Genomic DNA, 14244 nt, shown 5'->3' on the forward strand with positions numbered 1-14244 from the left:
AAGATGGTAGCAGAGAAGCAAGGGCTATGTGCATGCCCCTGCCTAGGGCTCATCCGCGTCTATCTACTTTCTTTTTCTTTACTTTATGCTTTTGTTCTTTCTCTTTTGTTGCATTCTCTTTTCTTCTATTTGATCGGTTAGTTGGCAGCATCAGCGTGGCAGCAAAAGCAGGCCGTGTGCAGAGTGGTACTAGCATGCTGGCAGTTGGGGGCAAGAGTTGGTGAGGGCGCAGCTCCTTTTGGCTATAGGAGGAGGCAGCAGCGGCAGCAAGGATATCCTTCCAGCATTCGAGCCTGGAAGCGGTGGTGGATAAACTCCTCCATCGATCCACTTCAAGATGGTGGTGCTGGCAAGGCAACATCATGGAGGAGGGCAACCAGAGTGGGACTCTTGGTGCTGTAAGGGCCTGGCCTGGCAGTGGAGCCAGGGACTCTTGGCCATGGGGTGAGTATGTTTTCAGCATAGGACTCGGTGGTGTTGGCAAGGTGTAGCCAAGAGATGGGACCTGAAGTATGGTATCTCCTACGAAAGTGGGTCCAGTGCATGTGGCAGCAAGGCAGTGGAGGAAGGTTGGCGGCAAAGATGTCATTGGTGAGCTAGCTGAGTATCCACGTTGGAGACGCCAAAATGAAGACAGACTGTCTTTCAGTTTCATCTTCCTACTGTTTTTTATTCTTAAACTATTCAAAATGGCACCAGATTGTGACAATAATTGAAGCTTTTCACTGAATTTTACCATATTATTGTCTACAAATGCAAGTGACAATAAACCATTCAACTCAATTCAATTCAGGATGGGAGGGTGCCAATTCTCAAGGAGGTAAGGGGCCAGCTAAGTGTCTAGAATAGATTGGAGTGGAATGGAGAAATCAGTCTATTCACTCCAATCTACGCTTAACACTGACCTGGCTCCTTACCAATTTGCAGACTGGCATCCCCATCTGGTGGGTGGGCAGGGTAGGGTGTTGGGTCTGGCGTTCAAGTTGGGACTCACAGGGTGAATTGGGGGAAGGGTTCAACAGTGGAGAATATCAGGATTTAGAGCAGTGTGTGTCAGTTTCCAAGGCAGGGGTTTTGAGTCCTGGGACAAGGGTGTTGGGTCCCTGGGATGGTGGGGGAAGGAGCTGTCAAGTCAGGGTCTGCAAATCCAAGTGGTTTGAGAATGCTGTAGATGGGGATGTGTGAAGAAGGCATGGGGTCTGTTTAAATGCTTACTACAGAATTAGGCTATGTATTTAATAGTCTAAGATTTTCTGAGTGAGTATTTCACTTAATTCCATCAGAACCATTCAAAGTCTCAGGTTTTTATGGAGATTTTCAGAGGGCTCCAATCATGGAGGATTGACCAGAGGAACATTGTTTCCCAGGCAATTCCTTTGGAGGCTGTTACGGTGGAGATTCTGCAACCCCTATCTATTGACTGGTCTCTGCCCAACTCAGACATAATTTTAAATCTTCAAGTGTGTACCTTGCACGTAAAAGACAGTCAGGGCTTGGAATTTATGGCAGGTCAGTTTGCACTGAGAGACAGCCTGGCCTCTTTTGAATCTACACAGGATTTTCAGTGGTGATGTGGAACCAGGCATTATCCATGTCTTAGCCCATGTTTTAGCCAACAGTTTGTTGAGCTAAGTTAAAGGCAGGCACTCTTTGTGGTTTAGCCTGTCATTTAGCACACAAGTCGAGGCTGGTCATTTGTGACAATGGTGAGCACTAAACAGTAAATGCATCAGTTAGAGAGAGAGTGGCAATACCACTGGTATGACATGGTGTTACATCAATGTCGGAGTTGCAGCTTGGGCCTGCAGTTTGCACAGCAAATATACTGCATGTGCTAGAAGAAAATGATGATGTGTGAAAGTCAAATGGGAGGAGTGTTTAGTTGATTGAGAGTGGACTCCAGTAAATTAAGGGACTGCCTCATTTTTGCTGTGATAGCAGAAGTGAGTTTTGTACACCTGCTTTCAGGATTGTTATAAGCATTTAAGAGCTGAGATTGTGCTGTGTGGTCTGATTCCAGTCCAAGGGATTTGTCACAATCAGTCAGGCACTTTATCCTATTTGAGTTCAGGGATCTGTGCACTTGAAGGGAAGTGATTAGGCTGCAGTCAGTTTTCAAAGTCAAGTTTTGCTATTATATACAAAGGCCAGTCAGGGTGCTGTTGAAAGATTAGATTAGATTAGATTAGATTCCCTACAGTGTGGAAACAGGCCCTTCGGCCTAACAAGTCCACACTGCCCCTTGCAGCATCCCATCCAGACCCATCCCCCTATAACCCATACGTCCCTGAATACTACAGGCAATTTAGCATGGCCAATCCACCTAACCTGCTCATCATTGGACTGTGGGAGGAAACCGGAGCCCCCGGAGGAAACCCACGCAGACACGAGGAGATTGTGCAAACTCCACACAGACAGTTAGCTGAGGCTGGAATCGAACCTCAGTTTGATTCCACTCTCGATCAACTGTGTGCGGGGAAGGGAGGATCTGTGGAGTGGGCTTGTGTTTCATGGGGGTGTGGGGGACTACCGGAAAAACCTTACTCCCAATGCAGCATAGGTATTTTGTGAAAAAAAAGTTGCTGGAAAAGCTCAACAAGTCTGGCAGCATACGTAAAGTGAAAAACAGAGTTAACTTCAATTCTGAGGAAGGGTCACCAAACCCGAAACGTTAACTCTGTTTTGTTTCCTTCACAGATGCTGCCAGACCTGCTGAGCTTTTCCAGCAACTTTGTTTGTTCCTGATTTACAGCGTCCGCAGCTCTTTCGGTTTTTATTATAGACATTTTGTGGTTCACCATGTATTTGCTAAGGTACTTGGCAAGGCATAACAATGACCTCCATGAGAAGCCTCCTCCTTGCCACACTGTGTGAGGGCATTGTATTCACCTTAATTGTTGAGGAGGTGATGGCTGAGATATCCCTTTATTAAGGTACATGACCTCTCTCTTTTCTATGATTATCTGCTCATAGAGATGGCTGTCTGAAACTATACCTGTATTTCTTATGGCTTTGCTTCAATTGAGAATGAGAGAGTAGAGACAGGAGCTTCAGCACACCCCAGAAGAATAGTAAGCTCTAGCAGCTGCTGCACAGCCTCCACAATGACAATGGGCAGAACTAGGCAGAACTCGATGAAGGAGATACAGAGGAATGGTGGGAGCCAGGGTTTGTAGGTTTCACTGTAGTTATATGCAAATGTCAGAATGAAAATGCACCAGAAGATTAAGGATGTCCTGTTCCATCACCTCAAAGATTTGCCAAAGTCTGAATTCACATCATCTGCTTCGCAACCTCTTCCCAGTGGCCATATTTCAAACTTAAGTTCTTGCATTGCTCAGCAATAATTCTTGTCACATTGTTAATTCTTGTACATCTCTATCCTCAATTTTTTTCATTTATGGCGCACAGGCATCACTGGCCAGGTCAGTATTTATTTTACCCATCCTATTGCCTAATGGAGAGTTAAGAGTCAGCCATATTGCTGTTTGGCTGGAGTCAGACAAAGGTAAGCTCAAGCAGTTTTGTTTCCAAAAGGGCATTTAAGAACTAAATGGGGTTTTCCAACAATTGACAATGGTTTCAAGGTCATCAATATTCTCTTAATTCTATTCTTCTTTCTACTTAAGACAATGGGAACACGTCCACATGTAAGCTCCCCTCTAAGCCAAACATCATCCTGACTTAGAAATATATCACCATTCCTTCACTGCTGCTGGGGGCAAATCCTGGAATTCCTACCCTATGGACATTGTAGGTCAGCCCACAGCTGGTGGGCTGCAGCAGTTCAAGAAGGCAGCTCACCACCACCTTCTCAAGGGCAACTAGGAATAGGCAACAAATGCTGGCCAGCCAGCAACGCCCACATCCCACAAATGAATTAAAGTAAAAATTTCACATTTTTATTGATTTAATATTCCACTATCTGCCATGGCAGGATTTAAACCCAGGAACCAGAACATTACTTGAGTCCGTGGACTGATAATGTAATGATAATACTACTAGGTGAAGTGATGGTCTGGGAGGTGCACTGCCTGTCACACATAAGAATAATCTGTTATATGAGTTTCAATGGCAGTATGATACCAGGTATACAGGCTGCTTGTCCAAAAAACTGTGTATCGTATCAAGCAGCATATTTAGGGCGGCACAGTGTGTCAGTGGTTAGCAATGCAGCCTCACAGTGCCAGGGACCTGGATTCAATTCCAGCTTCAGGCAACTGTCTGTGTGGAGTTTGCACATTCTCCCCGTGTCTGCATAGCTTTCCCCCAGGTGCTCTGGTTTCCTCCCACAGTCCAAAGATGTGCAGGCTAGATGGATCGGCCATGCTAAATTGCCTGTAGTGTTCAGGGGTGTGTGGGTTATGGGGGATGGGTCTGGGTGGGATGGCCCAAGGGGCAGTGTCGACTTGTTGAGCCAAAGGGCCTGTTTCCACGCTGTAGGGAATGTAATCTCTTGGCTGTTCACAAGAAGTAAGGCACAAACTGTACCTGGCCATAACCAGCTGATGGCCACAAATCTGCCATTTTCTCAAAGCAGATCTATCCTAGCTTCTCCAACCAAGTTTTGGAGCTAAAACCTCTCATTCCTGGAAGCAATTCAATTATTTCCCCTGCACTGCCTCATGGACTCTCGCATCCTTTTAGAAGTGTGGTAACCAGATGAGACACAATTCTTTGGTAGTGGCCTAAGCAGAGGTTTCTAAAAGTCCAACATAACTTCTTTTGTTTTGTCTTTAAAATTATTGAAGGCTAATATACCAGAAGGCTTTACTAACTACTAACAACATGCCTTGGCACGGTCAGGTATCTATAAACATGAACCATGTGTGTCTGACCTGCACATGCTTCAAAAGTAACCATTAAGTATATACTCTTTCTACGAAAATGCATCACCTCCCACTTTTCAGTATTAACTCTCACCTGCCATTTCTCTGTCCATTCTGCTAGCCTATCTATGTTTTATTGTTATCCCTGCATGTTATATCGTATGTATGAGCATTGTATCTATGTTATGACTGATGTTATCCTCACAATGTGTTACACCTCCCAAGTTTAGTGTAATTAACAAATTTTCAAATTTTACTCTGAATTCCAATATATGAGTCAAAAAGCAGGGGACCTTTCACTGGCCCTTGGCAAACACCACTGAAGTACTATTCTCCAAGCTGCCCTCTGGAATTTAAGCATTTGTAATAAACACTGATCTAGTCAGTGACGTCCTCATCTCATGAAAGAATAAAAGCAAAATAGTATTGTGTTCTCTATACCCCTTCATCATCTAAGAAGGAGAGCAGTGCAGAAGAAGACTCCAGAAGTGACAAAGTAAAGGCTGCCAGATTCAAGTAGTAAGCCAATCATCTTACCAAAACCTCATTATGTCATTAAACCTCTTCTGTACTGGCTTCAGGTTCTGGGCACAACACTTGAACATCTTCCAGCCTTTGTGACTTGCTGAGACACCTGCTGGATGAGGCTGGTGGGTCTTCTCCTTCAGTCCTTAAGGAAAAAGGACTTCTCTCTACGTTCTCAGAGCACCAAAGTTGAAGGTGCAAAAGGGGCACAATATTTTTATGCCTTCCATTCATCCAGCTATACTTCGTTCTCTCAGACTAGGATGTTTTCTGAACCACTGTAACCACTGTTAGTCTTGTTTGTAAACTTTTAATTAGAGATTCCTCTTTGTTTATTTAGGTGTATCACTCCACTTGCCCTCCCTGACTGGTCGGAAAACTGAAGAACAGTCTTTGTTTATTCTGCAAATGAACAAAAGCATGGAGAACAATTTTAATGGTTGGGGCCCCACTCATTCAGGAATAAGTGGAGTAGATGCCACCCTACAATTAACTGTAGAGTTGGCTGTACAGTAATTTTGGATTCCTTGAGGTTGTGCAACTCATCACCCTTCTTCCTTTTAATCCAGCTTCTGTTTATGAATGATGGTGAACAAGTAACTAATAACCCAAGGAGGATTCTCCATAAAGATCAACTTTTTTGATTTTAATTGAAGCCCAGCAGTTCAGGTCAGAAGATAAGGCTAAAGAATTTGCAAAATACCTCAGCCTCCTCATAGATCCTAATCGCCATACATGCCAATCTTCAGCCAATTCAGTTCACTGCATACAAAATCAACAGTGCCAGAAAGAACAGGAGACAGAAAAGATTGTGGGTTCAGATGACATTCCGGCAATAGTGTTGAAGACTTGTGCTCCAAAATTAACTGTACCCCTTGCCAAACTCCTTCCGGTACATCTACAACATCGGAATCTTCCCAACAATGTAGAAAATTGCACAGGCATGTCTTTGTTTAGAAAAAGTAACACACCTCCAATTCAACTAATTGCTGCTCCATAAGTCTGGGTATTTTTAGTTAACCGGCTCAAAGATGCGATTACATACATCTTGAGCAGGTGGAACCTTAACCCAGGCCTCCTACTCCAGAGGTAGGCGCACTACCACTGTACCACAAGAGCCCTCAAAGCCACTCGGACCCTGATCTCATGACAGACTTGGTCCAAACAGACAAAAGAGGTTAATTCACAATGTCAGAGTGACTGCTATTGACAGTAGTGCTGCATTCAGTGTATGAGACATCAAGGAGCTCTAGCAAAATTGTCGTCAGTAGGAATCAGGAGAAAACTTGCCACTGGGTGGAGCCATATCTACTGCAAAGGAAAATGAGTGTAGGATTTTTGGGTTCCAGCCCAATAATATAATAATGAAAATGTTCTAGTGAGGTTATCACTTGAGAGATAATCAGGACATTTTAAAAGACAATTTCTCCCCAATTCCACTTTTACACATATTATGACAGTCAGGTCGCTTTAAAAATAGTGAAGCAGATTATTACAGTTGTTATTAATCTCCCATCACTTCTGCAAACACTATGTCTCTGAGTTCTTTTGTGATACAGTGGCAGTGCCCTGGGCTAGGAGGCTCACATTCAAGTCCTACCTATTTCAGAGGTGTATAACAACATCTCTGAACAGGTTGATTTAAAAATATTGCAAAATCTACCTCAGCAGTTATTCTCCTTCATGAAGTCCATTCTCTCTTTGCAGTTTTCAGATTTCCTTTTGTATTATTCATTTAATTCACGGAAAAGCTATTTTTCTTGACTTTCCCCTTCCAGTTCACAACAGGAGAGATTGTTGATGAAAAATAAAACTTGCCTTCTCTGTGTTTCCTCATCACTTGAAAGGCAAACCTCTTTAGCTTTTTATGTTTTGGATATATCAGATTGAGACACAAGATCCCTGACCTGTCTGAAGCCATTGTTACCAATTCAACTTTTCTTCTGCCAATGACTAAAATACAAGCTGCAACATAAAAACTAACAAATAACTCTTTCAATGAACGATAATGTAGTGGTTATTGCAGTGAATTTAAAACATGGAGGTTGAGTTTAAATAAGGTAAATCTGGTTATTTGTGGACAAGCACAATGTCAAAGCAGGAGGTGGTATTCGTTCTTCTTGTTCCATACTTTTGCTAACTTTTCAGAGGTACATATTATATAAAGTTTCTTATGTACAACTGAACATTACCTTAATATTGATGACATAAAATTAGTACTGCACATGGAGGAAAACAAACAGAGGGAATATTGCTGCCAACCCCATATATGGGGATGTTAATTTATCTTCTCATTCCCAATACAGATCAAATTTCCTTCTGGTAGATTTAACAAACGTTACAAAAGTATTCATTGTATAAGTAAATGTAAGGCCAATAAACTAATTATTGTAGTAAATTACTTTTATGAGGGCCATTGTTATCAGTCAGCACTTCACTGTATACCTTAAATCTACAGTCAATCTAGTTACTATAACCTTAGACTAAATTTGTTTTCACATATGAATGATTTTATTCTATCAGTAAATGTAGGCAATCAAGGAAATGACCTTCACTCAGTCATGAGGTAACAGTACTTAGTGGAGCTCACTGCCAGCAAATACCACCCAACCACAAAAGTATAAAGTGTTTCCTCATTTCTGATTAATGGAGTCAGTAAGTTTAAATGGTTTTAAATCTGATTGTTATCAGCCAGTGAACAAAAGAAAATCAAATACTACAAAGCATTCAACAAAACCGTGGACAGAATCTTAGAGGGATCTGAATGATGTGGGTTACCGTGCGATTTGTGGCAGAATCAGATGAGAAATCCAGTGAAGCCAGTTTTGACACTGGGAGCATCTCCATCCAACTTTCATGATTTTCACAAATGGCATGGCATGATTTTCACTAGGAGTGGTGACTTACCAATAAAGAGTGATTAATGCATACTAAATACTTTGTTGACTCATTTTGTTGTCATTTAGCTTTCAATCTTACAGAATTTGTCAAGCAAGCCAGACATCAAGAAAGCTTGACATGGAAACCACAGCAAGTACCTGACGAATTCAGCTTGCCACTTGCTCCAAATGGTCTTCATATTTGATGCCAGGTACCAACATCTCAGGGTGTGCTCCATGGATACCAGTATCTGATATGTGCCAACTTCTAAGAAACCTCATGGCACATCTGCTATCCACTTTCTTTTAGCATTTATTGCCCGTCCATACTAGCACCTGAGAAGATGGTGGTGAGCTGTCTTCTGGAACTACTGCAGTCCACCTTCTATGGGTACCATGAGAGAGAGAATTCCAGGATCTTGACCCAGTGACAGTAAAGGAACAACGATATAGTTCTAAGACAGGATCATGAGTGGCTTGGAGCAGCACTTGGAGGGTGGTGTTCCCATGTATCTGTTGTAGTTGTCCCTCTAGATGGAAGTAGGTTTGGAAGGCGCAGTCTGATTTGCATTAGTGAGTTTCTGCAGTGTATCTTGTACATAGTACACACTGCTGCTACTGAGCATCAGTGGTGGAGGGAGTTTGCAAATGTAGTCAATCAAGCAGGCTGTATTGCCCTGGATGGTATCAAGCTTCTTGAGTGCTGTTGGAGCTGCACCCATCCAGGCAAAAGTGGGGAGCAATTCATCACACTCCTGACTGGTGCCTTTCAGATGGTGCTGAGACTCTGGGAAGTCAGGAGGTGAGTTATTTGCCTAGCCTATTTCTACTCTCTGACCTATTCTAATCGCCACTTGTTCTTTGTGGTGAGTCCAGTTGAGTTTCTGGTCAATGGTAATGCCCAGAATGTTGATATTGTGGGTTTCAATGATGGTAACACCATTGGCTATTAATGGGTGGTGGTTAGATTGTCTGTTATTGGTGATGGCCATAGCCGGCCTGTTACTTGCCTCTTGCAGGCCAAGCCTGAATATGGTCCAGATCTCGTTGTATTTGAACATGAACTGCTTCAGGACACTTCTGCACTTCAATACTGTACCTCAGGTTGCACTGGCAACAAATATTGCAATGTTGTAGCTAGGACATTGTGCACTCAGGGGCATACATATACCTCACTGACTGGACTATCTGGTTGTCAGCAGTTCTCAGTCAAGCAACAGGGACAGCCTTAGTTCAGGGGCTCCTGGCACATAAAGGCAATGGCAGCCTTTGATACAGGTTCAGATGCTTGGGAACGGTCAGTCAATCACTAGGGATGGTCAGAGTCAGGATCTTCTCCATGTATCGTTGGCAGCCCACCACCCACTTTGAATCTTACTGCCCTAACGAGGATTGTTTTCATCCTGAAATGAGAGAGGGGCGGGTATTAAGGGAGATGAAAGGAGATGTCACAGCTCTTCAAGTGAGGACATGTCCTGACCAACTGATTAGGCAGCACACGGGGCGTGCAGGGTGAGTGGTATTGGGAGTTGGGATGGGTGGCAGTGAGTGAAGGATGACATTGCAGCCAATAGTGAGAGTGGTAGAGCACCAGTCTTGGGAGATGTCATTACAGTAACAGATATAGAGTGAGTGTGACGTTATCAGAGAGAAGGTGTGACACAATGGTGGAGTGAAAGAAAATTGACTTTCTTCCTACATTGCTATGTCTTCCTCCACACAGCTGAGACTGCACTGACCTGGCCAGGCTGCATTGTCTGGTATGATGGCCTCCATTACTGGTCCTGAGAGAAGAGAAAGTCCCTTTTCCCTGTCCTCATGGTGCGATGCTGATTTCCCTGGTCTGGAGAAAATATCAGCAATTGTGCAGGGGCAGGTCAGGACTGACAGTGCATGACCGGGTCCACCAGTGGCTTTTAAAGACAGTGCTGGTGAATTCTGGGATATCTGCAGAGTGACAAATTGTTTGGAGAACAGTGCATCGTAAAGTGGGGCTGGAAACGGACACGAGGTACATCATAGGGGCCAGTAGATGGTTAATGAGATGAATTTGGTAAGATACAGCAAGAAAATGTTATGGCAGAAATTCCCCCAAACTAACTTTCCACAACTCGGACTTTAGCAAAACAGTAATGTACAGCCCTCTGTACCAATAAGAAGGTGCTGAAATACCTGTACCTGCTGGTCCTACAAATAGGTAATATAGTTCATATGGAATTCTCAGGAGGACCATGTTATTCAGATCATGTTAATCCATTGGTATCCTAGTTCCTTTCTTCTAGGAAGATAATCACAAAATCCAAGTCCTTTCCCTCAGGGAGCAATTCAACACGTCCTTATGCTGACCAATAGGGGTGAAAGTCAAGTTGAGAAAAAAAAGACTAGATTTACGTCTTTCAGAGAAAGAGTATACAAATATGAAAAAGATAAATATATAAATCCACAAATGCCTGTAAGGTATGTAAGGATGTTAGGAGCTGCCTTGAATATAGACCAGAATGGCCAATTACCTGCTGTCACTCCTTGCACATTCAAAAACTACAATTTTAATACAGGAACATAAAGGTAAAATAACCTTGTGCTACATCATTACTGAAGGACAATTCTGTTTAAAACAATCAAACATCACTGGCAAAAGGCTCATCAATTGCCCTAGGTCATGCAAGGATGGGTTAGAGAGTAAGACCAGGTGGAAATTCACAAAGCTTCATGTCTGGTCAAGTGGGATGATAGGTTCCTGCCTCCAGATGAACAGTTAGCCACAGCTGCTTCCATAGACCATCCTATGGAGAAGCTTCCCCTACACAAGGGTGACCTGGCAGAAGTAACCACGATTCATTTTGTGAAATTAAGAGCTTCTTCAGAGACCACCTCAAGGTCGAGACTCCCTTGCAGTTCTCAGCTTTCCCTTATAGTGAGACTGCTTTCTCTCCAATGCTGTCGGCTCGCAGATTGGCCAGCAGTCTCAGAAGCCAGGGAATGGACCCAGTGATGGCCTGTTAATTTGCTGTTTGTGCAAGAGATCATGGACCAACACCATGGAAATCAGTTAGGGCCTGAAAATTGTCTTGACCGGTCAGTGTTTTTTTTAATGGGTACTGGCTGCCATGAGCATCTTTGAAAGTTTCTTTTGTTTAGTTAACTATTCTTGCACAAAAGACACAATGGATGTATCCCAAACATAAAACGGCCATACGCACTTTCACTTGTTTACGTTTATTTTTGAGCTTGGTTTCTACCACCGCACCTGTTAGAAGGATCTAACATGGCATATTTAGTGGCTCCATTGAGCAGTACAATATTTCCTCATTGCAGTATTCAAGTATTTGAAATAGAAACAGAAACAGACCAGTCAGCGCCTTGAGCCTTCTCCGTCATTCAGTAAGATCCTAGCTGACCTGTTTGTGTTACTACCCATCTACTCCAAATAACCCTTGATTTCACTTGTCTGAAGAGTCTCTCCTGGTCTGACTTAAAAATATTCAATGATACCGTTTCTACAGCCTTTGGAGACAGAGAGTTCCAAAGTCGCACACCCTCTGAGAGAAAAGAATTCTGTGCATCTCAGCGCTGAAATGGAGTCCCCTAAATTTAATACTGTGCAATCTAGTTCTGGGCTGACCCACAAAGGAAACATCTCTTCCACATCCACCTTGTCAAGATCATCCAGGATCATATACAGTTCAGCAAAGCCACCCCTCATTCTTCTAGATTTCAGTGGAAACAAACGCAGCCTGTCCAATATCATCATAAGATAACCCACTCAGTCCAGGTATCAAACTAGTAAACCTCCTCTGAACTGCTTCCCCTACATTTACATCCTCCGTTAAATAAGCAAACCAAAGTTGCACACATGAATTTAAGATGTGTCTCAACAGTGTCACCAATGAATTGTACAGTTGTAGCAAAAAAGCTTCCTTACCATATCATTCCTTGATTGAAGATAAGTCCCAGAACATTTCCACTGATATCAAACTCAGTATATGAAGGCTAAAGTTTAAAGGATAAATGTACAATTTTAATGGAGATGAAGCAACAGCATAAGATGAGTCCGCACATCATATCCAATACATTTATTTCCATAAAATATACTTACAAATCCATACTCCAGATCCCAGCACCAGCAATAGTTAATAAATCTGACAAAGAGAGCACGTAGGAAATCCCCAACCAATATACTGCCATAAGTTACGAGAATGTCAGAGACAGTAAGCTTTGTAAATTCCTACAAATTAAAGGCCACATTATTCAACAGAATGCAATTATCAAACATTTCAGTGATATTAAGCTTTAACCTTTCAACAACATTTATCAAAACAAAATTGTTATTGAAACAAAAAGTGTATAACTTTCTCCCTATTAGTACAGTTGCAAATTTACCAAAATAGTTAAGAACTATTTACATGAGGCTGAGTTAACTGACAGAGTGGTGGGCGCATCACTGATGGCAACATTGTCCCATGATTCCTAGGCACCCTAACACAATTAAAAGCCAATCAAGCAGTTGCCTGGTTGACGCCAGCTTTCTCAGATCCTGTAGGAGGGATGTTGTGCCTCCAAGAACTGCTGATTAACAAGAAGACAGCATATCATATGGTATTAGCAGTTCCATTACACATGATGGCTATGGTCAGTGCTGCAGTGGACCCCAGGAGAAGGAGCAAGTGTGGAGCCTCGGAACAAAGCAAGTCAGAAGGCCTTGGTTAGGCCAGTCAGGCATGTCTGGCAAAGAGGGCATTCTCACAAAGGACAATTGGGTCTTCTACAAGACCATGAAAGGCTAACCTGAGTAAATATTGCAGCCCACTGCCCACAACTGGTTAAAAAATTGGAAGGCCTTCCTTGCCCTTTCCCACCCCTGGGATTGTCTTGGGGAGTCAAGAAGGTGATGGGACCACCAACACATCCCTTCCTGCCTTATTATATAGATTCACCACTGCCCAACCACTACCACTCCTGCAAGGATGAAGGCCATTAAACAGGATCCATTATTACACTGTTAAACCTAGTGAACCTTCAGTGGTACATGGATGTATCTTGAGCTATGATGTGAAAATTACTTGAACACATTAAAGCAGAAAAATTTAGAATCATTTCCACAGTACAGGTTCAAATATCTTACCAATCCAACACCTGTTTCCCAGCAAGGTCCCCTGGGAAAATCTGCAGGATCTATTGCAGGAATGCTTTCCGAGGTTGAATTAGTAAAATTGAAGGAATTCACCATGGCTAAAGTCTTATTCTTTATACTTTCTTCCTCTGCCAACTGAAAAAAGCCAAACAAAACACTTTCAGAGTATGAAAACATATTTGTAGGAATATAAACAGAATGTACTGGAGAAACTCAGCAGGTCTGGCAGCATCTGCAGACAGAGAAACAGAATTAATATTTAGAATCTAATATGACTTTTTTCTCAGAAGAATTTTAGACAAGTATCTGCAGCACTTTCCAGCTTTATTATCAGATCTCTAGCAACCATAGCACATTGCTCTTACTTACATGTTTGTCTACATTTTAAGGCATTTGTTTAGCAAACAATACACTTAGATCTTGCACTCAGCTGTAACCCACCTGGGTTCAGCCTTGTTCCAAGCAAGGTTTTAGGATAATTGTCTTTGAAATAATTTTGTGATGTGACCAAATAAGGGCTGAAAACATCACCTACATCTTAGAATACCTGGCAGCTCCTAAGGTTATTTAATATGGCTGAGACTTTTGTCGGAAAATTGACAAGATTCAGGAGAGCATTGAGTCAATTTGATTGTATTGTTATAGATTTAATTATCTTCCTTCAGCAGATTACATTTTAAAACTTTTCCTGAACTCTCAGCAACAACGCAGGACACCAAGTACACACAGATGGTTCATGTTCAACTTTTGTGAGGCACAAATGAATGAAAACACATTGACACATGTATGAAGCAGTTTCATGCTTAATCAGCAATTAGAATAGATTCGCTTAAGTTTGGTCGAATGCAAAAAAGATTCAACATGTGGCCGCAGCAACTCC

At 42.5% G+C, this 14244-nt stretch overlaps 1 protein-coding gene across 3 annotated transcripts in view; it reads right to left on the minus strand.

Moving 5' to 3' along the window:
* Positions 1-14244, minus strand: part of LOC125451034 (transmembrane channel-like protein 2-A) — an 89273-nt gene that overhangs the window by 23508 nt on the left and 51521 nt on the right. For all 3 annotated transcript variants that reach the window (XM_048527705.1, XM_048527704.1, XM_048527703.1), the window contains 3 exons: positions 13356-13499; positions 12330-12458; positions 12156-12223 (listed from right to left, as the gene is read on the minus strand). In XM_048527705.1, coding sequence (XP_048383662.1) covers positions 12156-12223; positions 12330-12458; positions 13356-13499 — 341 coding nt within the window. The remainder of the gene's footprint in view (positions 1-12155; positions 12224-12329; positions 12459-13355; positions 13500-14244) is intronic.

This window comes from Stegostoma tigrinum, chromosome 3 (genome assembly GCF_030684315.1).
Source record: "Stegostoma tigrinum isolate sSteTig4 chromosome 3, sSteTig4.hap1, whole genome shotgun sequence".
NCBI lineage: Eukaryota > Metazoa > Chordata > Chondrichthyes > Orectolobiformes > Stegostomatidae > Stegostoma > Stegostoma tigrinum.